The 27,339-nt window shown below is 42.6% G+C and overlaps 1 protein-coding gene across 2 annotated transcripts in view; it reads left to right on the top strand.

The window, feature by feature from the left end:
- The window catches only part of LOC311230784 (guanine nucleotide-binding protein G(s) subunit alpha-like), a 133,145-nt gene that overhangs the window by 50,213 nt on the left and 55,593 nt on the right, over nucleotides 1-27,339 (top strand). For both annotated transcript variants that reach the window (XM_084317146.1, XM_084317145.1), the window contains one exon: nucleotides 9,247-9,344. In XM_084317146.1, the coding sequence (XP_084173272.1) occupies nucleotides 9,247-9,344 (98 nt within the window). The remainder of the gene's footprint in view (nucleotides 1-9,246; nucleotides 9,345-27,339) is intronic.

The following is a 27,339-nucleotide window of genomic DNA, read 5'->3' as shown; positions in this document are numbered from 1 at the left end:
GAATAGCACAGGGCTAATTTCCACCCGTTTTACCCTAGGTAGCTGAAGTTTGGCATGGAGGTCAAGTGTGTGTGTGTGTGTGTGTGTTTGTGTGTGTGTGTGTGTGTGTGTGTGTGTGTGTGTGTGTGTGTGTGTGTGTGTGTGTGTGTGTGTGTGTGTGTGTGTGTGTGTGTGTGTGTGTGTGTGTGTGTGTGTGTGTGTGTGTGTGTGTGTGTGTGTGTGTGTGTAGGTGTGTGTGTGTGTGTGGGGGGGGGGGGGGGGGGGGCTCTCTGTGTTCGTGCCAATCGGTTAAAGATGACGTGGCAATGGGATTGGCCTATGACTATTATTATTATTATTATTATTATTATTATTATTATTATTATTATTATTATTATTATTATTATTATTATTATTATTATTATTATTATTATTATTATTATTATTGCGCTTGTTTATTGGTCACACCAAAACAAACAGTGGCTCAGGAGGTAGAGCGGTCGTCTAGTAATCAGAAGGTTCTCGGTTCGATTCCAGCTCCTTGCATGATTCCAGCTCCTCTGCCATCGGTGTGTGTAAGGGTGAATATGAGACGTAAGTTGTTAATAGCTTTGGATAAAAGCGCTATATACATGCAGTCCATTTAGCGTTCACACAACTCCTGTTCATTTCAGATAGGTGTTCTTGTTTCCCTGACTCCCCCTGCTGTTGTTCTGTTCTCACCTTGTCGCGTGTCCTCTTCTCTTTGGGGCTTCCTCAGCACAGTCTAGTAATAGGGGTGGGGTTGAGTTCATTTTGGAACTGGTTCCAAGTTTCAGATTCGTTAAGCTCCCAAGTCTTAACAAATCCTCTTACCAAATCTTTTCCCCATTCTCTCTTCTACACCCCCCCCCCCTCCTCGACCTCGATCTCAACCCCAGCCTTTCAGTACTACATTATTATTATTATTATTATTATTATTTTTTTTTTTTTTAAACTTACATTTTTATTAACAGTTTTTAGACAGACAGCACTTACAAAAAATAAATAATAAAAAAAAAGAAACTAGCATCACAATAGAAACAAAAAGAAAAAACAGTGCACATAAATATTTACATGTGTATCATGGTTAGTTGTCTGGTTCCCCTACAGTTGTTTTCTAGGTATTTGATACAAAGGCTGATTGTGTATCTCCCTTAAACAGGCATAAACAGGTAATTCCTACTCAAAGATGATAAATGCTGACTAAGGCTTGTATGTGTGATCTGGGTCCAGAGACCCTCCTTGAGCTTCTTTCTTCCCTTATCCTTCGTCCTTTCTTTCTTTCTTTCTTTCTTTCTTTTTTTTTTTTTTTTTTCTCTTGTTTATTAACTTTCACTTTGCCTTTTGGTTCACCCATACACAAACCACATCATCCCTGAATATTTAATATCACACCGTTAAACAGACATAAATAATAAGGTATAAAAACATTCAGCAATTGTAATATCCCAAAAAACAAAATAGAAAATACTAACTAAAGCACAGGTGTGTGACATGGGTTCATAGACCCTCCTTGAACATCTTTCCTCCTTTACCCTTCGCCCTCTTGTGTTGCATTTGGTTCTTCCTCTGTGATGTCGTTCTCGTTCCTTTTATAATCCTCCCACTTTCCCCATCTTTCCCCAAATTTCTCTTCCTGTAACCTCAGCATGTGTGTTATCCTTTCCATATCCTGTATTTCTTCCACTATTCCTACCCATTGTGCTATTGTCGGTGGGTCTTCCTTGTACCACAGTCTCGTTATTGCTTTTCTGGCCGCTATCAACATTATCTTTATTAAATATTTGTCCCCCCCTTTGTATTCCCTCGTGTGTCAGGTCTCCTAAGTAAAGCACCAGTCCTGTTTGTGGTAGCCCGTATCCTAATATTCTGATCATTGCTTCCCCTATCTCCTCCCAATACCCCTTCAGCTTCTGACATCCCCAGAATATGTGCGTGTGATTTGCCCCCTCCTTCCCACACATCCTCCAGCATGCTCTTTGTGTTGGTGCATATTTTCCCTTCAGCTCTGGGGTTATAAAGAATCTGATTATGTTTTTCCATCCAAATTCTTTCCATATTCTCGATCCTGTTGTTGAATGTTGTACCTCGCATATGTTCCCCCATTCCTTCCCTATTATTCCTATCTCTAGTTCTCTCTCCCATTTCTCCCTTATATAATCGGTCGTGTGTCCCTTGCTGGTCATTATAGCCCGGTATATTGCTGATATTACTCTTCCTTGCCCCCCTTCGTATGCCCATACTATCATCTTTATTATTCCATTCTGTTCTTCGTCTTTGGCCCCCCTTATTTCTTTGTTGTAGTAGTCTCTAACCTGTAGATATCTGAAGTGGTCCCTGTTTTCTAGTCCAAATTTCTCCTTTAATTTTTGTAGTGTCTGCATTTCCCCCTTCTCTATCATTTTGCATATCGCTGTTGCCCCCCCCCTCTCCCACCTTCTGAATCCATGGTCTAACCTCCCTGGTTTGAATCTCTTGTCATGTGCTACCCATCTCAGGACCCCTGACTGCTTCTCCAATTTGTGTGTTTTTACTACTCTGTTCCATATGGTCAAGGTGCATTTGGTGATTGGATCTAATAGTCCCTCTTTTTCTTTAAATAGTTCCCTATCTCCCACCAGAGCTTGTACCTTGTATCCCTCCCCTTCTTTTGCAATGTCTTTCCATCTTGCCTCATATCTGTCGTTACACCAGCACGTCACTGCTCTCAGTTGTGCTGCATAGTAATAATCTTGTAGGCTGGGTACTGCCATCCCTCCCTCTTCCTTTGGTAGTTGTAGTGTTTTATATCTGACCCGTGGTCTTCTCCCCGCCCATATGAACCTCGATATCAGTCTGTCCCACTCCCTGAATTGATTCTGTGGTATTTGTATCGGTAGTGACTGGAATAGGTACAGTAACCTTGATAGTACGTTCATTTTAATGACCTCTATTCTTGAATTGAAGTCCAAGGGCATTACTGTCCATCTCTCTAAGTCTCTCTTGATGTTCTGATTTATCTGTGTATAATTCGCCTCAAACAGTTTCTCCACCCCTCTCGTGATGTTCACCCCTAAGTATTTAATCTTGTCCATGTCCCATCTTATCCCGTACTGTTCTCTAATTTCCGTCGTTGGAGTATAGTTCCATGCTAAGGTCTGTGTCTTTGTCACGTTTAGTTTGTATCCTGAGTAGTGGCCATATTCCTTCAGTAGATCCATCAGTGCCGGGAAGCTCTTTTCTGGTTGCCTCATGTATACTATCACGTCGTCTGCAAATAGGCCTAGTTTATATTCCGTTCCCTTTATCCTTACTCCCTTGATGTCCTCGGTCTGTCTGATCAGTTGTGCCAGTGGTTCTATGAAAACGGCGAAGAGCGTCGGTGAGAGACAACATCCCTGTCTGGTAGCCCTCTCTAATCTGATTCTATCCGTCAAGCTGCCATTCACCTTAACCCTCGCTGTCGGTTCTTGATATAGCGCCTTGATCATCTTCATCGCCCTCCCGTTCAGTCCGAACCTCATCAATGTTTTATATAAAAATGTCCAGCTCACACTGTCGAACGCTTTTTCTGCATCTAGGCTAATCAGTACCGCGCTACCCCCTTGTTTTTGTATCTCCTCTACTATGTGTAATGTCTTTCTCACGTTGTCCTGTGTCTGTCTCCCTTTAATAAATCCAGTTTGATCTTCATCTATAATGTCTGGCATAAACGTCTCAAATCTTTTTGATATTATCGATGTATACATCTTGTAATCTACGTTAAGTATGGACACAGGTCTGAAACTACTACATAATTCCCTATCCTTCCCTTCCTTCGGTATCGTGGTGATTATGGCTTCCTTCCACGAGGGGGGCATTTTCCCCTCTTCCATCGTGTGTCTGAACGCCGCCCCTAACATGGGTGCTAATTCAGTTCTAAATGTCTTGTAGAATTCCGATGGGAATCCGTCGCTCCCCGGAGACTTGTTGTTTTTAGCTCTACTAATTGCCTCTTCCAGTTCTTGTTCCGTAATTATTTTATTTAATTCTTCATTCTGTTCTTTCCCTATCGATGGTAACTCTAGCTTCTCCAGATATGTTTCTATTTCCTCTTCTCCCGCTGCTTTTGGCTGTGTGTATAATTTCTCACAGTATTCTCTAAATGTCCTCTCTATTTCAGCTGGGTCCCTCAATATTTCATTAGTCTTTGTATCCCTTATTTTGTGTATCGTGTTCAACTTCTGTTGCGTCCTAATTCTCCTAGCCAACAGTCTGGTCGCTTTTGGTCCCCCTTCATAGTACGTTTGTTTCATGAACCTCGCTTTCTTTTCTATTTCCGTCAATAATTCCCTATTTATCCTGGCCTTTACTTCTTTGATTTCTCAGAGCGTTTCCTGTTCTTTTGATATCTGGTGTCTCCCCTCTAGCTTCTTCAGCTTCCCTATCAGATTGTGATATGTCTCCGTTCTGGCCTTCTTCAGCATTGCTGTTTTTTCCATCAATTTCCCCCTTATCACCACCTTCAGTGTGTCCCATAGAATGTTCGGGTCTACCGCCCCGTTGTCATTGTCTTCCTTATATATCTCCTCCTTGATCTGACTCACCACCCCCTTGTTATTTAATATTCCTACATTTAGTCTCTAAATCGTGTTCCTCTGTCTCCCTTCTAGATCTACTGTCAGATATATGGCACTGTGATCCGATATGTCCGCCACTCCTATACTGCTCTCCCGTGCCCTGTAACTGTCCCCCGTCGTCATCAAAAAGTAGTCTATTCTCGCATATGTCACGTGTGGGTGTGAGTAATGTGTGTATTCCCTGTCCATGGCGTGCATCCCCCTCCAAACGTCTGTAATTCCCATTTCCGTCATCTGAATATTCATATATCTACTGATGGGTGCCCGTCCTTTTCTAGTACTCGTGGTGTCTAGGTCGTGATTCAGTACTACGTTAAAATCTCCCGTACATATCAATATCCCTTCTAGTTCCATCACTATCATATCAAAAATGGTCTCATATAAATCCCTCTCACTCTCTGGGGGTGCATAAACATTTACTAACGTAACCATTTGGCCCTCCATTTTCCCCTTCACCAGAACAAACCTTCCCTCCTTGTCTCTTACTTCCTTGATCAATTCAAATTTGACTGTGTTTTTGATTAACGTGATTACTCCTCTCCTCGGGTTTTGTTTAAAGGAACTATAGTATGCATTTTCATATCCAAATCTCTTCAGTTTCTCATGATCCTGTACTACCAAATGTGTCTCCTGCAGAAAAATCACTTCCATCTCACTTTTTTTTACAATTCAACATCACTTTGCCCCTTTTTATCGCATTATTCATTCCATTAACGTTTAACGACATCATTTTTATACCTTTAACCCTTGTCATCTTTCTTCTTCTTTCGTCTGTCAGTCCCCCCCATGTCACACTCATTCCCCCCTCCGGTTGGAGCCTCCGCTCTCTTCACCGAATACATATAATGATTAACATAAATAAAAAACATAAACTTTACATAAAGTGCTCCCAAGGCGTTCGGGGGGTCCCTGTGTCCCCCCCTGTCCCCTGCTGGTGGGTGAGGGGTAATTGCCCTCCTAGCGAGGGGCCCCCTCCTGACGGCTTGGGGGTTTGAAACCCTTACCCCCAATTGCTCGTCATATTTGTCCAGCTTTCTTACTGTTTTTTTTTTTGCTTTCGAGCTCCTGGTCAAAAGCGCTCTGTCCTTCCTTTTGATCAAAGACCCTCTTTTCTTGGTCCCTCTCAATGTGACTCATATGTTTCATTGTCCCTCCTTCCTCCCATATCCGTGTGCGGTGTCTCCCGTGTACCCCTTTTTACTTTCTTTTCCTCTTCTCTATTTTCTATGTGATGTCCATTTATCCCCTTAATCCCTCCCAACTGTGTTACTCACAGTGTGTGTCTATGTATCTGTTTCAGTATGTTCTGTGTCTCGCCTATCAAACCTAGTTATATTTCCATTTATTTCCTCCATCAGCTTGTGTATTATGTGTCCATGTATACGTTACGTTCATTTCTATATCCTGCCTCTACCTGGGAATGTGTGCTTATGCATATGTTATTTCAGTTTCTATACTTTGTCTCTATTTGAATAGTTTTTTCAATCTCTTGTGCGTGTACTCATCCGTTCGCCTCCTCCCGCCTCCTCTCCGTCTCTGGCCTCCTCATCCGTCTCCGTCCTCGCTCCGTCACGTTTCACCTCTGCCTTCTCCTCTCTCCTCCCTCCTCTCTCCGGTTTCGGTCTCCCGCTCTGATCCATCTGCGGGCTCCCTCCAATCTCTGCTGCAAGCTCCGCGTCTGGTCCTCCTGCCTCCTTCCTTCTCCGTCCTCCGTCATCCGCATCCCTCGTCGTCTCATCTCTCGCTCCGCTTCTCGTGCCGTCGCATACGTCGCCGCCCCTTCCTCCCAGTGAATCCTTAGCGAGGTCATGGGTGACTGGAATCTCATTCCGTTTTCTTTCAGAGTTTTCTTCAGTCCCGCGTAGGACCTGCGTGTTATCGCTACCGCTGTCGAGTAATCGTGATCAAATGATAGTCTTTTCCCTTCGATTTCAATCTTCTTGGTCCACGCGGTTCTGAGTACCAATTCCTTAACCTCGAATCTCAGAAAGTTAATAATCACCGCCCTCGGAGGTCTGTCCGGTTGTGGTCTCGGAGCCAACGCCCTGTGGGCCCTCTGTATCTCCATTTTTTCCAGTCCCGTTTCCTTCAGTTGTTCTTTGATAAGCTTTTCCACATATAGGGTCACCGATTCCCCTTCGACTCCTTCTTTCAGTCCCCATATTCTGATGTTATTTCTCCGTGACCTCCCCTCCATGTCTGACATCTTTGTCTCCATCTGTTCTTGTTTCTGAATCACACATGTTAATACCTCGTGTATCTCTGTGTTCCATTCCTCCGCGTGTGCCGTCCTAGTCTGTAACTCAGTCACGTTTCTGTCCTGTTCCGCCATCTTCTCCTCCACCCTTTTGAGTTCTGTATTCATTTCACCTCTGAAGTCCTCCTGTTCCTTCCTCAATTCCTCCCGTAGCTTCCCAATATCATTCCTTATCGTGTCCGTGTTCAGTTTTATCGCCGCTGTTATGTTCTCCAGTATCCCGGCCTGCATGACCACGGCCCATCCTGGCATTCCCGTGTCTGCCTCAGCGGTACCTCCCCCTTCTTCCGCCTGTCTTTTCTCGGCTTCGCTTCGGGGACTCTGTTTCTTCAGATTCTCTTCTTCTCGTGTGCTCTCCATTTCTCTTTCCTTCACAATCGTTGTCTCTTCCTTACTTCTCGTGTGCATTTTCATTTTTAATTACTTTTCGGGTCCTTTTTTATCCGTTTTTTCGCTCATTTGACCAGGAGCTCTATCGCACGTGTGTTACCCGTCTGCTCTCATACCGGAAGTCCTCGCAGAGTTGTTTACCCATTATAATTGTTTTAAGTGCAATAAGGCAATACACATTCTTTACAAATTTTTTTTTAAATCAAGTATTTTCCTCACCAACAAATGACCCAAGAAGATAACAGATTTGAGAGGATTTGGATTAGATAAGCAGATTTGATACCGGATTCAGATTTGACACTTAAACAGATGTGTCCTTCAGTTATTGGTGTAAAGTTGTGGAATTCTCTCCATAGCGAGCTTAAGGGATGTAATAGTGTTTGTAAATTCAAAAAGAATTATATAAAAAAAAAAATTTAGTCAGTATGAAAGTCAAATGTGATCTGAATAGTGAGATATTTTCTTTTTTTTTCTTTTTTTCTTTATTATTATTATTATACAGTAATTCATTTTTTTCTTGTTTAAACTGTGGATTGTTTGTTTCTTTGTATATGGTATAAATTATTATTTTGTGTAAATTAGGTTGTATGCCGACCATCAAGTAATACTTGTTTAGCGGCTGGGTGGCGCAGCGGACATTGCGCTCGTCACCAATGCAAGAGACACCGGGTTCCACTCCACGCCAGCCGTCATACTAACTCAATTGGCAGAGTTAGCGGGTGGAAGTCGATGGGTGGTAATCTGGACGTTGTGGACAGCGACTCCTACAGGTCGGTTGGGGACGCCTGCACAGTAGAGACAGGAAATGGCGGGGGTAGTGTGAGCCTCCCACACGTTACACCTCGCCAATGAGAGTCCGTGCTGGCAGGTGAAAAGATGTGACAGGCTGCCTCCTTGTGTATCGGAGGGGACACGTGATGCAAGGCTTCTATCCTCCCTACAACCGGCCAGTGGGGGGCATATGCGAGCAACGTTCAAGACAGGGGAGGGGAGAATTGGCACAACGGAATTGGGATGGGAGAAAAATAGAAAAAGAGGAGAAAAAGTGGATAAAAAAAAGGTAATACTTGTTTTGTTTAGGAATAAGGGGCAGGTAACTATAAGAATTATTCTTCTTCCTGCTCCTTTTGCCCATGGTATGGTATTTATGATTTTGTATGAAAAACTCTATGATTGTATTGTTTCCATGTGGCAAATAAAACTCTGAATCTGAATTTGAAAAATATGATAGAATGCTTTAACACCGAAAACCGATCTCGGGTTCTTTGGAAGTTCTGAAATGTCTTATATATTTTTTTTCCCCTTCTCTTTTCTTTATCTTTGGCCAGAATAATGTGATTATGGTCCAAATTGCGATGCATCTGTCTGTGTGTAACATGTTATGTTATGTATAGGGATGTCCCGATCCGACCACGTGATCGGGATCGCGGCCGATCACGTGATTTTCCGAAGATCGGGATCGAAAAGAAAATACGGGATTTTTTTTTATTATTATTTGTTTTACTTTTTTTTTTTATTCAACAAACATGACCATGTTCACGTCTTAAACTCATACTGAGGCCTTAGTTTTGGTTTTAAATTGCATATCATCATTCATTTATTTATTGTCACACAGAGCAGAAGAATTTTGCCAAAACAAACCAATAGTATCCAGCTGCACAACGGCAGACCAGCTACACTCTCAGACCCAAACGCATTTCCTTTGATTTAATTATACATCAAATGATTTATGTCAAGGATTGCAATGCCTCGCTTGAATGAAGTTAACTTTTCACCTGGATAACGTCAACATTCAGGGTGAATGTAATGTGAGAAATTGGGATTAAAATATCGGTATCGGTAGATACTCAAAATCACATAATCGGGATCGGATCGGGAGCAAAAAAATTTGATTGGGACATCCCTAGTTATGTATCAAGGTTGACACTGCAGTAGTCTTATGGGTTAGACAGAGTATGTTGTCTGAGCCAGCCTCTCTCTCTGTGTCCTCTGTTCTTCTAGGAGTTCTATGAACATACAAAGAGCCTATGGCACGACGAGGGGGTGCGGGCCTGCTGGGAGAGGTCCAACGAGTATCAGCTCATCGACTGTGCACAGTAGTGAGTAGAAACGCCTCTCGTGGTCTCTCTACAAACATCTCTCTCTCTCTCTCTCTCTCTCTCTCTCTCTCTCTCTCTCTCTCTCTCTCTCTCTCTCTCTCTCTCTCTCTCTCTCTCTCTCTTCTCTCTCACAACACTTGAATAATAATGGTTGTGTTTTGAGTGTGATCTATACTGCCAGTATGAGGAAACAAGGCTCACAGTGAGCGCTATGCCACCTCGATGACGTCTGGGTTTTCTGACTGTTAAAATGTGGTAAAGCAACATAGAAGTCGACTTTGCAGTTTGCACAGTGTTCGTACATATTTGATTTCTTATTCAGTAAAAGGTTACAATGCAGCAGCATGTACTCTCATAATAAATAAGGCTTGAATACTGCATAATATGTAATAAAACATAATGTTAATTGTTATTTAACTTATGATCCATGGAATTATGCTCAACTCCATATTGGGCGTCTTGGGCTTTATGAGTGATTGAGTGCTAAGTTAGTTTTTTCGTATGGAGAAATTAGTGGAATGGTTTCATGGTCACTTACAAAGTCACATAGCAGTCTAACCTTGTTGTGTGTATGTGCACGTGCGCGTGTGTGTGCATGTATGTTTGTGACTCGGGCGGTCTTTTTAGTTGAGCTGTTTGTTGCACATTTCTTATGATTATGAATGCGATCTCTTTGTACCAGAACACACAGACTACATTTATTGTGATGAGTTGAGAGAAGTTTTCTCTTTCTGCTTCTTCCCCTCAAAGCGTGTGTGTGTGTAAGAAAGAGTGTGTGTGTGTGTGTGTCTTTGTTACCATGTGTTGGTGCTATTGTGTGTGTGTGTGTGTGTGTGTGTGTGTGTGTGTGTGTGTGTGTGTGTGTGTGTGTGTGTGTGTGTGTGTGTGTGTGTGTGTGTGTGTATGTGTGTCTGTGTGTGTGTGTGTGTGTGTGTGTGTGTGTGTGTGCGCGCGCGTGCTCGTGTGTGTTACTGTATGTGTGTGTGGCACGTGTGTCTTGATGTGGTTGTATCTGAGTGTGTTCATGTTTGTTATTCTATATACAGTATATGTGTGTGTGTGTGTTGGGGGGGGGGGGGGGGTCATTGGAGCCTCCTAGCCAGATGATCATGAAAACTGTCCCTTGTATGAAATGTGATTACGGTCCGGGTCAGTCGGTCCACCAGGAGAGACACACAGTTATGCAGGCTAATGGAGAGAGAGGAAGAGAGAGAGGGGGTTTGTCATACTTCCTCTTCTCTCCTCTCCTCTCCTCTCCTCATTTCCTCTCCTGTCTTGTCCTCTCCCTCTTCTATCTCCTCTTTTCCCTCTCTTGTCCTCGCTGCTCCTGCCCCTAAAATCCTCTCCTCTCTCCTCGTTTCCTCTTCCCCTCCTTTCCTCTCTTCTCCTGGTCCCACTCTCCCCTTTTCCTCTATTCTCCTCTCCTCACCCATCTCCTCCCATTTCCTCTCCTCTCCTCTCCCACACCCAGTAGGCCAGTGCTGTGGATCAGATGCTGGGCTGGGTGGCCAGACCGGAAGTGCTCCCCTCCCCCCACCGTGTGCTTATGTAAACGGAGAAGCAGAGAAAGAGAGAGGGGAGAGCTATTTTTAACTCAGGAGAGCTGCAGAAGGAGAAAGAATGAGCGAGTGTGTCGGGGAGGGGAGGGGGGGGGGGGGGGGGGGGGGGTGGGAGAGAGATAGAGAGAGACAACTTTAGAATCATTGATGAAGGTTGTTAGCATTAAACGAAAATGTCATGCTTTCCACCCTCCATCCTCTTATCCCTATTTCCCCCTTCTATGGTTAGGAGTGAGAGGAAGAAGTTGAAATGGCGATGCTGCCTTGCTCTATGTCGGAGCATCATGGAAGCCCCCTTCACTGTCTTTGCTCTGTCATGACCCTCTGAATTTAGCTTTTAGCTTTTTATGGTTTTTAGCCTATTGTTTATGTACATATTATTTTCCTTCTTCTTCTTCTTCTTCTTCTTCTTTTCTTCTTCTTCTTCTTCTTCTTCTTCTTCTTCTTCTTCTTCTTCTTCTTCTTCTTCTTCTTCTTCTTCTTCTTCTTCTTCATTCTTCTTCTTCTTCTAACTAAAACTACATCCTCGTGCACCACGTTTGTCTCTGGAGGTACAGGTACAAAAATGGGCATGGTTTTAATTGTTTCAGCTAGTTCAGTTCCAGTATGTTCTTTTAAAGAGGTTTTGTATTTGTTTCTGATTTACATTTCCCCCCCTTATTGCTATAGCAATATGTGTAATTTGCGGTCACTCACTCATACTGTACGTGGACGTTTTTGTGGGACGTTTTTCAGGAAATTGCATCTCCCGAAATATCTCCCGAAATTGTCACCTTTAATGGCATCATCCACATTATCCTGCTTTCAACTGCAACACAAAAGCCAACCCCTGCTACCGAAAAGCGTTCTGTCCCACTTGCGGCCGTGACTTTGCAACCCATTGCTTTATTGACTGTTTTAGCTAATCCCTGACTAGTTGGTGCTATCTGAAAAAGTTGCCAGAGTTTCACTTTTACTGCATGTGGAACATAGCACATCATAGCAGAGTCAAATAAGCGGGGCAATGTTTCCAACATCGAGGCTGAGCCTCGTTTCTGATCATCAGAGCTCACTGTGGCCAAGGACCAATTGCTAAGCTAACAAGCGGCTACACAGCTAGCGTTAGCTGCCTCTCAACTAGAGATGGGCATGAGTAATGTTTTCCCAGATCGAGTACTTGCCTCCCCAGCAGGCCTAAATGACTACAGACCGGTGGCACTCACCTCTGTGGTCATGAAATGCTTTGAGAGGCTGGTCAAGGATTACATCTGTGCCTCCCTCCCCAGTAACATGGACCCATTGCAGTTTGCATATTGGACAAACAGGTCCACTGACGACGCGGTCTCCCAGGTACTGCACAACACCCTTTCTCACCTTGACAGTCAGAAGGGGGGATATGTGAGATTGCTGTTCATTGACTATAGTTCAGCTTTTAACACCATAGTCCCCACCAGACTGGTTGACAAGCTGATTGATCTGGGTCTGAACACCGCCCTGAGCGCCTGGATCCTGGACTTTCTGACCGACAGGTAGGGCTGGGCGATATGACGATATTATATAAATATCGGGTACAGTTCATTAACAATACACTTTTTCAACGTATCGTGGATATCGTGATGTTTTGCCCAATAGGATTGTGTCGCGTCAATCTGGTCCACACGTTACTCGTTCATATCTCAGCCTGTGTTGAGATATGCCCATTCCGCGGTCTGTTAATAAAGTTTTCAATCAGACAGATGTATGGAAAGGCTTTTATTATAACATTCGTTGAGGTAAAATCATTATGGCTCATTTAGTCATCCTGTGGTGCACTGGTCTCCTACTAGTCGGTTGCGGGGAGCTAATGTAAGTAGCTTTGTTGATGTCAGCACACCGGACATTCAGGAAGTCTAAAACTAATGGCGCTTGCCGATTGGTGCTAAGAACAGCAGGGCGGGTGCAAGCGGTGTGACGTAATTGGCAGACTCTACTGTCAATCAAAATTATTCTGTTGTCCGTCAGAATGAATGAATGAGAACTTTATTAACATATTGCAGAATGGGTACAATACAGTACAGGAGGATGAAGACCAGAAAAAGACTTTCGGCTTTTTTACATAAGGGTCCTCCATTTTCAATTCATCAAAACATTTAGAGACATACAAATATACAGTAGTTTCATAAAAATGCTAAAATGCTATTGATTGATTGATTGATTGATTGATTGATTGATTTAAAACTTTATTAACATATTGCAGAATGGGTACAGTACAGCTCAATACATACAATTGTTAAGGGGATGCAGACCAGAGAAAGACTTTTGTCTTGTTTACATCAGGGTCCCCCATTTTCAATTAATCATATTTCATATCTAAATCATATAATATCTCATTGCTAAATATATGCAATATATTATAATCTAATAATCCAATAATCTAAATCTAATATATAATATAAAAATGCTAAATGCATCGGTATTTTATTTTGTCTTTAATGTTAGCTTGCAAACTCAAATACTGTCTTGGTAAGCCTCATAATGAATCGTTTGGGGTAAAAAAGAAAAACATCGTGATGTGTATCGTGTATCGCCGAAAGGTCAGAAAATATCGTGATATCATATTTAGGCCATATCGCCCAGCCCTACCGACAGGCCCCAGGCGGTCAGGGTGGGTGGACACACCTCCAACTCAATCTCCCTGAGCATCGCGTCCCCCCAGGGCTGTGTTCTCAGTCCTCTGCTGTACTCACTGTACACAGGGCCGCCTCAGGGGGTGTGCGAGCAGTGCGGTCGCACAGGGCCTCGCGGGAAGGGGGGCCTCGCACAAAAAAAATATTATTTATAATTGTTTTATTATTATTTTTTATTATTTTTATTTTTTTGCGAGGCCCTTTTTCATCACAGACCTAAAATCTAGTTTTGCTTATATGCTTATATATTTCACATTAGACACGTTTGTAGAATGTGTCTGACTTGTTCCTGGCTCTGCGGCTCTGCAGATACACTATTGGAGCTCTGGGGCTCTGCAGCAGACATACTATTGGTTTCAACGAAGGGAGGGGTTACATGAGTACAGTCGGCCGGCGTGCGTCAGCTGCATCTGACTATTTCGCACGTGCAGAATTGGAGGTTATGCCAGCCAAGACGAAGAGGACGGTCGTTCGGCAGATGGACTGAAGATGAAAGTTGTTGCATGTTAGAAAGTTCAGTCAGGCTAGCCATGTCGGCTTAGCTAAAGGCAGGGACAGCTAGTTAGCTTTAGCTATGTTATAATATCGAGTGCTAACGTGTGGTTCAGTCGGGATAGCCATGTCGGCTAGTAGCTTAGCTAAAGGCTAACTAGCGTTAGCTAACCTAGAGAGAGCACGTGCAGCATTGTTATGCCAAGATGAAGAGGACGGTCGTTTGGCAGATGAACTTCGTCAACTCCACGCGGTTGTCTCCATCCTCTTGGACGTTTGGTGAGTTTTTAATGCACTCTATTCTATTCCCGCCGTGGAGATATCTCTCTCTCTCTCTCGGGCCGGCTAGCTATCGTGGCTAACGTTATGTTGGCTAACGTTTTGTGGAGCCAGCGGGCCGGCTAGCTATCGTAGCTGACGTTCTGTTGGACCAGCGGGCCGGCTAGCTATCGTAGCTAACCTTATGTTGAGCTAGCGGGACGGCTAGCTATCGTAGCTAATGTTATGTTGAGCTAGCGGGCCGGCTAACTATCGTAGCCAACGTTATGTTGAGCTAGCGGGCCGGCTAGCTGTCGTAGACGTTATGTTGAGCCAAGCGGGCCGGCTAGCTATCGTAGCTAACGTTATATTGAGCCAAGCGGGCCGGCTAGCTGTCGTAGCTAACGTTATATTGAGCCAAGCGGGCCGGCTAGCTGTCGTAGCTAACGTTATATTGAGCCAAGCGGGCCGGCTAGCTGTCATAGCTAACGTTCTGTCGAGCTAGCGTCAGTACCTGGCCACTCTATTTGCAGTTAGCCTATTTAGCTGATGTCGGCCGTTGGCTCATTGCTACTTTGTTTTCTCTGGTATAGACCCTCTTCTCTTTGGATTTAAGTGTTGATCTTTGTCCTTTTGGATCTATGTATATTCATGTTGCCTTTGTGAAGTTATCTTCTTTTCCTTCTGTTTTGTTCTTCCATTAAAAGTTGAATATCCTTTAGGGGCTCATCTTAGCTGTCTTGCTTATCTCTCTCTCTCTCTCTGTCTGGACCACAGACCCATCTCTCTCTCTCTCTCTCTCTCTCTCTCTCTCTCTCTCTCTCTCTCTCTCTCTCTCTCTCTCTGTCTGGACCACAGACTCATCTCTCTCTCTCTGGACCACAGACTCTCTGTCTGGATCATCACAGACTCTCTCTCTCTCTCTCTCTCTCTCTCTCTCTCTCTCTCTCTCTCTCTCTCTCTCTCTCTCTCTCTCTCTGAGCATTGCATTGCTTATAGTTGTCAATTGTGTCGGTCAGTTCATTGCAATTTTTCCTTCAGTCACATTTAGTTTTATCCTGCACCTGGCCTAAAACAGGTTGGATGTGCACACAGCTGCTCTACTGTGTTTGTAGCAGAGCAACCATATCTGAAGCCTTTATAAACAAAGACATCAACACTAGAGTGTGTACTTCTACACAGTACTTCTACACAGTACAGCCAAAGCATTCCCATTGCTAGGCAAAAACTCCACCTGTTTTCTACACTGCTTCTTCCCTTGCTGGATTTTCTGCATTACTGCCACTTGTACATGTGTGTTGTGGAGAAATTTGTACAGTGTTACAAAGCGATAACACTGTATTATTATTGACTGTAGAATGGGAGCTCTCTCTCGCTCTCTCTCTCTCTCTCTCTCTCTCTTGCTATATGTTGACTGTATCATGCCCAGCCTCGGGCCTCGCGTTTAAATCTCGCACAGGGCCTCGCATTTCTCCCAGGCGGCCCTGACAGTACACACATGACTGTGTGGCCAGGTTCAGCTCCAACTCCATAGTGAAGTTTGCGGACGACACAGTGGTGGTGGGGCTGATCTCTAACAATGACGAGAAGGCCTACCGGGAGGAGGTTGATATACTGGCACGTTGGTGCTGGGATAACAGCCTACTCCTGAACATTGGTAAAACCAAGGAGCTGATCGTGGATTTTAGGAGAATACAGCAGGGGACACACAAGTCACTGTGTGATGTCCACATCACAGAGGACCTGACATGGTCAACTCACATAGCCACTGTGGTAAAAAAAGGCTAAACAGCCCCTCTACCACCTGAGACAATTAAGGAAGTTCAGAGTATCAGGGAAGATACTCCACTCCTTCTATTCCTATTATTGCACAATCGCTGTGGGCATGACCTCCCGCATTTCACTGTATGCTTGTATGCCATGACAAATAAAACTCTTGACTTTAGAGAGCATTCTGACTGGGAACATCACTGCCTGGTTTGAAAACAGCACGGCCCAGGATAGGAAGGCCCTACAGAGAGTGGTGCGCTCAGCAGAATGGACTACGGGTATTGCACTACCACCCCTGCAGGACTTATACAATAGGAGGTGCAAATCCAGAGCCTGTAGAATAATGAAGGACCCTCAGGGCGCCTCTGTATACATGCAACAAGAACAGAGAGAGTAAGGCTCAGCTTCTTCCCTCAGGCCATCAGAAGAACAATGAACACTGATCTCTCTACACACAAGCACACATGAACACTCACATACACACACACAACACAACATTCTGCACTCGCACACACACACACAAACAGGTCACTTTAAACACACAAGAAAAGGACACTTTAAAGGAAGGAAAAGTACACTTTAATAAAATAACTTGTTGTGATTGTTGTATAGTATAGTTAGTAACAGCAAGTATAGCATAGGGACATAGAAGAAAAACTGCACATTGTATATTATGAATAGGGATGCCCCCCGGACCCCGGTTTTAAACGGGAACCGGTACTATATTAGAAAATACCGGAGTATTTATAAGCTCCGACGTCCTCGGTACTGCTATCGATACTCTAGAGAAATTATTATTATTATTATTATTATTATTATTATTATTATTATTTAAAAGTTGCAAACGATCTATCCTCTCTCTGTCTCTGCACGAGAAGCGAGCCACAGCGAGTCATTATTACACACACTCCTCGCGAGTCGCTCGCTAGTAGTGCTACATACGGGTACTCCTTAATGAAAGTTCTCCGTGCTGAAGCGCGCTGCACACAGACACAGACAGCTCTGAGTCTGCATGCACCGTGACTCGTGATGGCGGATAGAGCGAAGCGTTCTAAAGAAAGTATGGATATACAACGCACGTTGCCACAAGTGCAACAAAACATTTGCCAGTAAGGGTGGCAATACGAGCAATTTATCAAAACATCTGTTGGCAAAACATGATATTAGTGTGCAGAAATGCGCGTATTCGACTGCCTTGCGCGCAGTGTTCCATCTGCATCCACGTCCACTGCCGCCGGTAAGCCAAGATACGGAGTTTCCCAGGCTAATAACGAATTATTACAAATAGGCTAATAAACAAAATAATTGTTTAGCTACAAATACTACAATCTAAACTTTTTATAGATCGTCAAGCTGAGGCGTCAGCCACCAATGTGTCCCAGGCCAGTGAGCCCAGGGCCACCACACATCTTCCCTCTACCTCCCTCCACCACCCAAAGTCCTTTCTCCCTAGCAGCTAGAGGAAGGATGACAGAGGATAGGGTGAACGAGTGTCACAGTTCTGTTAGCCTTTTGCATTTGTTGTTTATTATAAAAAGTCTATAATTCAGAGTCAGACACATTTAAAACATTGTTGCTGCTGTTGCTGAAGAAATTATATTCATTTATTATATTTATTTATAAAGTTATATAAAAGAACATTGCTGCTGCTGTTGCTGAAGAAATTATATTTATTTATAATACTTATTTATAAAGTTGTATTTATAAATAATAAAGCAATGTTGATTCTGTTCTTAATTAATTGTCTTTTTTTCTTGCAAAAAAATAACCAAAAAGAACCGATAAGAGTATCGATAAAGTACCGAACCGTTAAGCAGTATCGATAAGAGTAGTAGTATCGATAAAATCCTAACGATACCCATCCCTAATTATGAATGTACATAGGATCCAGTGCCTTTAAGCGATTTATTACTGCGGACCTTCGGGACAGAGCTTTCAGTGTGGCAGCTCCCACCCTCTGGAACTCCCTCCCAGCAGAACTCTGCAACGCCCCAACTCTGGACTCATTCAAAAAACTGCTCAAAAACCTCTTCAACTTGGCCTTTAACCCCTAATTTCTCACTTTGTATGTTGTGTCTGTCCACTATGTTTGTTACTTTTGTTATTTTTTTCCCCTATGTAAAGCGACCTTGGGTCTTTTGAAAGGCGCTATATAAAATGAAGCTATTATTATTATTATTATTATTATTATTAACACTATGATCGCCGCGGACGAGTTTTCACGTCATTCCGAGCCATGCTCATTCTGCCGAAGACGCCGTAACTCGTCTTTGATGTCAATATTTCAAAAATCTGTCATCGAAATCATATTTCCTTTCCGGAGCCCTGAGACACACTGCTGATCTCCTCTCAACTCTCTAGCGGTTCAAGAGCACCATCTGGTGGCCGATCGGCAGATCGCCAACCGGATATTAACCTTTGAACCGGTAGTACTCATCCATATGTGGTCCGGCCACTCGCTATAGCTCCCGCGACTCCATCTTGAAACACTGGATAATAGGTTGCTCGCCCTAACTCAATAAACAACGTTATTTGGACGTATATACTATTATACAACCTGGAAATGGATCGGGCATTTTTACATCCCATAATAGAAAAAAATCTGTTCCACGCTCATCTGCCAGCGGCGCGAGGAAGCCACAGTAAGATTCAGCGTTATTTTCTAACGTATTCTATACTAACTGATCTGATGAACATATGACCCACTCTGGATGAATCATCTAACGCTGCCCACGGAATTATAAACGATCCCCCGCCCATCCGGTCAACATCAGATGATGCGTAGAAACTTCTAGAAGTACGTCCAGTTGAAACTTTTTATCTCGCACAGATTCCTACCAAACTGTATTTGATCATCAATATAATGCATTTAGGGCTATAAATCACGTTCTGAAGAAAGCTGCAGAAAACGATAAAAACATACTTATACTTTAGACCATATTTTAGTATGAATATGTGAATGAAAAAGTTTAACGTTGCTACACCCTGAACAATACATATAGGACATTGAATGGGCCATAATAATGGCAATTTAGCAATAGAATTAAAAAAGTTATAGCCCTGCAAAGAAGGGGAACTTCTCCATAGACAAATAGAGCTGGCGAGGGATGGTAAATTATGAATTTAACCCATGGCGATTAAAGTGTTAATATTAACATGTATTTACCATGTCTATTCTAGTTTTCTTTTTATTATTATTACTATTACTATTGTTTTATTGCACAATCGAACCGGGCATGACCAATCGCATTTCACTGTATGCCCTGGTATGTATGTGATGAATAAAACTCTTGAATCTTGAATCTTGAATCTAATTACTCAAGTAATTGAGCAATTGTTTAGGGAAATCTATTTTTAGAACACATCTTAAAACAGCAGCAATAACGGGACATTGCGCATAAACACACACACACGCTACGGATTTTATTATGTCACGTTCCGTGGACATAACAATGCACAGCAATATACCCAATGCTTAATGCGTATCGTCAGTCAAAACAGTCAGTCACCATTTGTAATAATTACCTCCACTCTCTGTCTGCAGTAGGTCTCTCTGCTCATTGTAACGGCATGTCCGTATCAATAGTAAATGAGCGCTATGTAAAGTGAGCGACATGTTGTTGGCACAATTTGGAAATGCACAAACATGAACCGCTGTTATCTTTTGGATAATGCTAAGCAAACAAAATTTTTGCAGTAACGCATATATTATCCATGCTCCCCAGCTTCCAGCTTCTTGCAACAAACTCACACCTCGCAGAATTTCAGAGTGATATTTCAGAGCAAGATTTTTGTGTTTCATTGGCACAAACAGGCACTTTTTGTGGACGTATTTGGTGGTAAAAAAAATTGCACCCTCAAAAACCACTAGAGTTCAGTTTAAATGGCGCGTATGCGAGTAATCGATTACACCCTACTCTCAACACAGTGACACTGCTGTTTCAACTAGCTAAAGGCATGCAGGATGAATCGCCTTGAGTCTATAACACAAATGACCAAAGAGAATAATGAATGCTTCGGATAATAACAGATGTAGTGTAGGGGTGATATCCTGCTTGTAGTGATGCACCGATGTGAAAATTGTGGCCGATACCGATAACCGATATTAATATTGCTGTTCTGGCCGATACCGATATTTACTGATGTCGATATCTCTGTATAGAAAACACTTTTTTATGATAATCAAATAAAGAGCTATTTTCCAAAACGCATTTTTTTTAAACTTTTATTTTCAGAAATGACTGATATTTCGAAACTATTTAAGGCCAAAACATGTAAAAATGAAAAAATATATATATGATATATCGTGCATCACTAGTTTGGATTGAAATCCTATTTGATAGGGCAAAACCAGTACTAATAGGCACAATCTATAGACCGCCAGAACAGAGTGGCTTCTATGACACACTTGATGGGTGTTTAGCTGGGGTGGAGGGTGTAGAAAATTCTTATTGGGGACTGGAACACGGATATGCTGCGTAAAGCAGCACCCGTCTTCAGGGCCTTCAGTAGGTTTTCTGATCTGCACGGTTTCAGCCAGCTAATCACCCAACCCACAAGGGTATGTGATTCAACACAAACCACCATTGACCTCATTTTGACCTCTGACAAGTACATGATCTCCAATAAAGGGGTGATAGCATGCGGGTTAAGTGATCATTATATGATTTTCTGTACCCGCAAAAAGCTAAAACAGAAGGCCGGCTGTCACAAAACAGTCACATCTAGAGACCTTGAAACCTACTCTAGAGAGGCCTTTAACCAAGAACTGGAGAGCATGGACTGGTCAGATGAACTCAGTGGTACACAGGTTGAAGAAACATAGCTTGGTTTCAAAACCAAATTCACAACAATACTCAACAACATGGCACCCCTAAGAACCACCAGGGTCTGAGCCATGGATGCACACTGAAATACTGGCCGCTATGAAAACCAGAGACAAAAAATGCTCGGAACTTCATAAAAGTCAGACAAAGCTTTCCAAAAGCTCAAACAGTGAACTCCAAGCCCACATGGTTGAACAAAAAATTCAAAGAAACAGACGTAAACACCATGATCAAAACCGCAAAAAAAAATGTCAGTATAGGCCACTGGCCATGACAACATCCCCTCCAAATTCCTCAGAGACGCAGCAGCCGCCATCACCCCAGTCATCACACACATAATAAACCTCTCCATAAAACAGGGACACGTCCCTAAGGACTTCAAAATTGCGAGAGTGACCCCTCTGCACAAAAAGGGCAGCAAATTAGACCCAGGCAACTACCGCCCTGTTTCTATTCTTACCTCCATCTCGAAAGTCATGGAGAAAATAGTCTACGAACAGGTCGAAAAGTACCTGGCGGAAAAAAAAATAATCTACGAATTCCAATCTGGCTTCAGAACATCCCACTCCACTGACACATGTCTTCTCTATTTGAACGACCACATCAAACAAGAGGTGGACGCGGGCAAATACTGCGGCATGGTCATGCTGGACCTACAAAAGGCCTTCGACACTGTCAATCACTCCATTCTGATTGACAAGCTAAAAGCAATTGGTTTTGATAGTTTATCAGTGAGCTGGATGCAATCCTACCTGGAGGGGAGAGAACAGATGGTGGAGGTAAATGGTACTCTATCCCCCCCCTCACAGTGAGCTGTGGTGTTCCACAAGGAAGCATACTAGGACCGCTACTGTTCCTAATTTATGCAAATGACATGTCGTCAGCTTGTGACTGCAACTTGTTCCTGTTTGCGGACGACTCAGCCCTGCTGGTCTCTGACAAGAACAAGTTGCAGGTTGAAAAAACCCTCAGCTCGGAACTAGGCAAAATCTACATATGGCTCGCTGATAACAAACTATCATTACACATGGGCAAAACAGAGTCCATTCTCTTCGGTTCAAATAACAAACTCAGCAAGACCGATAGCTTCTCAGTTACAGTGGGTGACAATATTGTCACAAGGAAAGATGAAATTACCTACCTGGGTTCCATCCTAGAGGCAAATCTTTCCTGTGACAAAATGGCATCCAATGTAATAAAAAAAAGTCAACCAATGAACTAGATTCTTGTACCGGATCTCCTCTCTGGTAAACAAGAATACCCTGAAGACTCTGGCAGGAGCACTCATTCAAGGGTACTACGACTATGCTTGCACCTCATGGTACCAAAGCACCTCAAAGGCGCTAAAAACAAGATTACAAACATCACAAAACAAACTGGTCAGACTACTACTTGACCTTACCCCTAGAACCCACCTCACCCCTGCACACGTTGACAACCTAGGATGGCTTAGAGTAGATGACATAGTACAGCAACTTGCAATGGGCCTGGTCTACAAGATACACTATACGACTAAGGTACCCATGTACATGTCAAAATACTTCCCAAAGGTCAGTGAATACCACGACCACAACACCAGAGGAAGCTCAACAAATCATGTTAAACCCAGATTCGGCTCAAACAAGGGACTAAACACGTTTCGCAATTATGCCACATCAATGTGGAACGCCCTACCCAAAGCTGTAAAGGAATGTGAATCCCTACCCACATTCAAAACCGCTCTTAAAGAGCACCTACGGGAGGTTGCAATTCGAAACTGGCCACCGTAAATGTCCAAACCCCCCACCCCCTCCTAATAGACAGTCTCCTCCCCACCGCATGTATATATTCTCTCCCCGTCGTATATGTATTTTTTTCTCCCACCCACCCACCCTCTCCAAATGTACAGTCTCCTCACCACCGGATGTATATTTCTCTCCCACCCACCCACCCACCCCCTCCTAATGTACAGTCCCCTCCCCATCATATATACTCTGTCAGGATCTATGGGTAACAATACTGTATATTTGAATACCGTATGCTTGCATGAGAAGCAGCTATCAGTGTTAGCTGTTTTGCCAGTTTGTAGGCCTCTTAGTTTTGGCTAGCAAGTGTAACCACCTACTTTCACATTGATGCCACCGATTGGCAGCGTAGTTGTGCCGTTGGTTCTGGATGGGTTCATGCTTGTTAAAACTACAAAGCACTGTAAATATACTACCAACTAGTTCTAACACTGGGGTAATTAAGATCAGCTGGTGACTGCTGAATGCTTCCTGCTGATCTTCTTTTTGCCTCAGACTGTTTGGTTATTCAGCTCCAAGTTTTCAGGAAATAATTCAGTACTCATTCAGTATGGAAAGAAGCATTAAAAAATTACAAACTGAAAAAAAAGACAAGACAAAACCAGCCGTGAGTTGGTTTACAAACTACTTTGATTGACCCTCCCTCTTTATAAATATTCTATAAATATTCTCCTACTGCTGCTGAACTATCCCAATAGGGAGGTGTAGTGGTTACGTCATTTTAGTGTTCCACCCTCTGTCCAACGCAATGTATTTCCCCATTGCCCATTTCCAAATCGTCTTGTTTAAAACAAATAAAGCATGGACATTTGCATGGTGTACCTTTCTGTGCGTATTCATCCACAATCTATAGCTCAACATGAAAATATTCGCAATTAATCGTAAATGTAGCAAAATAACAACGTTTATGTTTTCGTTCACTGAGAAACTACACTGCGATTTAGCGCTGCTGACTGACGTCACCACAGCGTAGACCTAGGATCAGATTTCCCTTACATTCTATAAGCTTAACAATTCGTACAATGGGAAAATAACTAACCCTGAATCTGGCTAGTATCTCTCTGGTGATCATAACCATTAATCTCTAAAGCCAAGCACCATTTTTAAAAGCAACAATCACGTTACCATATTTGTATTTATATTTTAAATCGTATAGTTATTTCGCTGCATATTAAATCACTGTAAATACTAATGTTCTCTCCTCTTTGTATACTTTTGTCCTCACCAACAAAGAATTCTGCCAGGGAACTTATGGACATGACAGTAGACATTGCTAACGTCTAGTACGTTAACTTTAGCTAGGTAACGTTAGCTAGCGTGGTATTAGGCGACAACACTGAACGACAACACTCCTGCCGTACTGCCTGGTAAGTGTAGTTCTTTTTTAATGACAAATTAAAAACCTTATAACTACCTTTATTTCAACCAAAAATGCTTAACCTCTTTCACCCGTGCGGTCCATCGGCGGACCGCAAATGACATCACGTCATAAATCAATCTCTCCAAGATTGACAAAAGTATCATTTTATTTTTCAAACGTATTCAAGTATAAACATCATAACCATGTCACAACAGCAGTTATAATGTATATTATCATCAATACGTTAGTTTATCAATAGGTTAAAGTGTTATTAGATAGATTTTCGTTTTGGTGTCGTTTAGTTCGCGAAAGTCAACCATTTTGGAAAATTTGAACGTCGGGAATTGTAGTTTTTTTTTATGAGCGTTGGAATTTTTCCGAACGACACTTCCCAAAGGCCTCTATGGGGTTTCAAGCAAATTACTTCTGTATGAATTCGTTTAATAACTCTTATTACTCTGGATAATAAACCACAAAACCTAATGTTATTGGTATATATTGAAGCACAGTTAGTTTCTCTTCCCTATTTTTAGCATGTAGCAACAATTAGATTTGAAATTAGTTAAAAAATGGTGCCACAATGACAAAAATAAAAAAGCTACTCTACATACAAAATATTTCATCTCTTATGCACGCCAGGTGATACTAAATCCTAATTGAACTCGGGCATTTGAAATATAAGATTTGGCACAATCCATAAATGTGCGAATTGGCTATAATAAGGTCATTTATAAGCCTGCTATTCTATATTCTATAATAATATTTCAAATTGCATTGGTCCGGATGGGAGAATTTAGTACTGTATCTACAAAACCTTCTGTTTAATCATCTTCCCTTTATTCATTTCCTTAGATTTCTTGTACACATGATCTCAAGAAGGTACTGAATGAGATCAGTGGCAGTTTTTCATGTCTGGTCATTTTTAGCATGGTGTTATTCACTGTCAAAGATGCAAAGAAAAATCATAATTCATATTCTCCTTTGTTTCATCACAATTTAAGCAAGCCTAGTAATAGACACAATATTTCTGACACTTAGAATACATTCACTGAGGTCCATAGATGTCCCTAGATACCAAGAATATGCAAATGGACCTTGTAGAAGTGGAGCAATATTCCATTTACTTAGGTATGTATTTTAGGCGGATTTTCAGAAAATAGGGCTCCGGACTTAAGGCTCTAGGTTAGTGGTAGAAGGGAACTCATTTTGTGCAAAAATGAAAGCTTTTCAATTTCCATGCGGCAGAATTGTTACAATAGCCGATAATCCATTTTTCCCAATGATGAATCCCTATACGGGTGGAACAACCAGTGACGTCAGACTACACCCCCCTATTCTAGAAGCTCTATGTTGACACACACTCTGCTTAGTCACCCCTGGCACAGGGCAGGGCACAGAAACTGTGTTGCTATTGGTTTGTTCTGAACGTTAACCGACTTGTTTCAGTTCAAACGTTCCATTCCATAAATGAAAGTTCAGAACCGGTTAGAACCAAAACCGAAAAAAGGTTCATAAACATTCCTCTCATATTACATGTCTTGTTTAGAGCAACAACCTGAGAGCAATAGAGCATAATGCCTAACTTCTCAAACATTCTGCCTATTTTATGCTATATCTAGGGAGGTCAAACGTTCTGCCATAATGTAATCCCAATCACACTGCTCTTCAGAACACCATTTCGTCCCAAATATTTCAGCCATTCCCCTCACAAAAAGCCCCAAACCATACTTTCAAGTGGTAGATCAAACAACCACTCAAATTGGAGCCAACCCCAGTGCGTACACCATGTTGGCTGTAGGTTGATGATTGGTTGGAGAAATGCCTGTCAAAATGGCGTCTGCGTTTTTTCATTCAAATGGCTAAAATAGAATAATTACTTTCCCAAAGTCTTGATTGACTACAACCGTGTTAAATTGGATTATTCTTTCTGTTTGGACTTTTGCGTTTTTCACCAAAAGGTGACGGTTGTGCTGTCAAGTATTTGGGGTCAAGGCCTGAGCGTTCTCTAGCTGCTATTTGCAATTCTTCTTGGAAGGCTGCCTCCGTGATCGATTATTACAAGTGATGTGTGGACGTTTTTGAACGGTAGAATGGTCTGCATTTAATCACGATATATTCCACGCTAGCAGAGCAGTGGCTCACAATAGTGGTGATGTTTGTGCACCAAGTCCTGTTTACATAAATTCACAAACCTCCACCATCTTGGCTATAACTGTTAAACCATTAACTGTTAAACCATTGCCTTAAAGGTATAATCTGTAATAGGGAGGTGTAGTGGTTACATCATTGTTGTTTCCAGCCGGTCCACCTCGCTTGATATCGCAATGTATTTCCCCATTGCCCATTTCTAAATCGTCTCGTTTAAAACAAATAAAGCATGAACATTTGCATGGTGTACCTTTCAGTGTGTATTCATCCACAATCTATAGCTCAACATGAAAATATTCGCAATTAATCGTAAAATAATTACGTCAAATTTGATTTCAACCAAAATTGCTTAAAGGGGAACTATCTTACTATTTATTTCACTATTTGGGCAATTTTACACAATTCCTGTGAGTCTATGGAACACATCTGTAAGGTTTTTAAAAAATAAATTCATTGTTTTGTATTTCTAATCAAGTACTTTAGAGCAGCATTTTCTGCACTTCCAGATTCCAAGCTGTTTTTGGCTGGGCTCCGCCCATACTCGCAATGCGCTTTGAGTCACCCACAGTCTGCACTGGCAGACAGATATAGAGATAGAGAGGGGGACTAATTAATTTCACAGCGGGGGGGGGGCATAATACCACGGGACAATGCATTGGTAACTTGTTTCAAATGACAATATATACCCCCGTGAATATTATTGCACGCATCGGAATACGCGTGGGAGTGTGCGCTATGATATTTTGGTTATGATATAACAGGTTGACGTGACGCGAGTGCTGATAGAGAGAGAGCGAGAGAGAACGAGCGAGAGGGAGAGAGAGAGGGAGAGACAGATAGAGAGAGGGAGAGAGAGAGAGGGAGAGAGAGAGAGGAGAGCGGCTCCGAGAGCGCGTGTGTGTTTCCCCCACACACACACGCAGTCGGGAGTTTGTGTAAATGCTCCGAGACGAGTTGCACCATATGAGAGCCTCTCTCTCCCTCTCTCTATCTGTCTGTCTCTCCCTCTCGCTCTCTCTCTCGCTCTCTCTATGAGCACAGGGTCAGTGACAGGGAAACCGCTTTCGCATTATTTCCACTTGCTCCATTGTTGAGCGAATTGTTGATTGTGGGCGGTGGCTACAACCACAGAGGGGGCTGAGATATGCAGATC

Source organism: Notolepis coatsorum (genome assembly GCF_963971535.1).
Source record: "Notolepis coatsorum genome assembly, chromosome: 6".
In the NCBI taxonomy this organism is placed as follows: domain Eukaryota; kingdom Metazoa; phylum Chordata; class Actinopteri; order Aulopiformes; family Paralepididae; genus Notolepis; species Notolepis coatsorum.
Note: the sequence above shows the minus strand (reverse complement) of the source record. Positions and strands in the feature narration are given on the sequence as shown.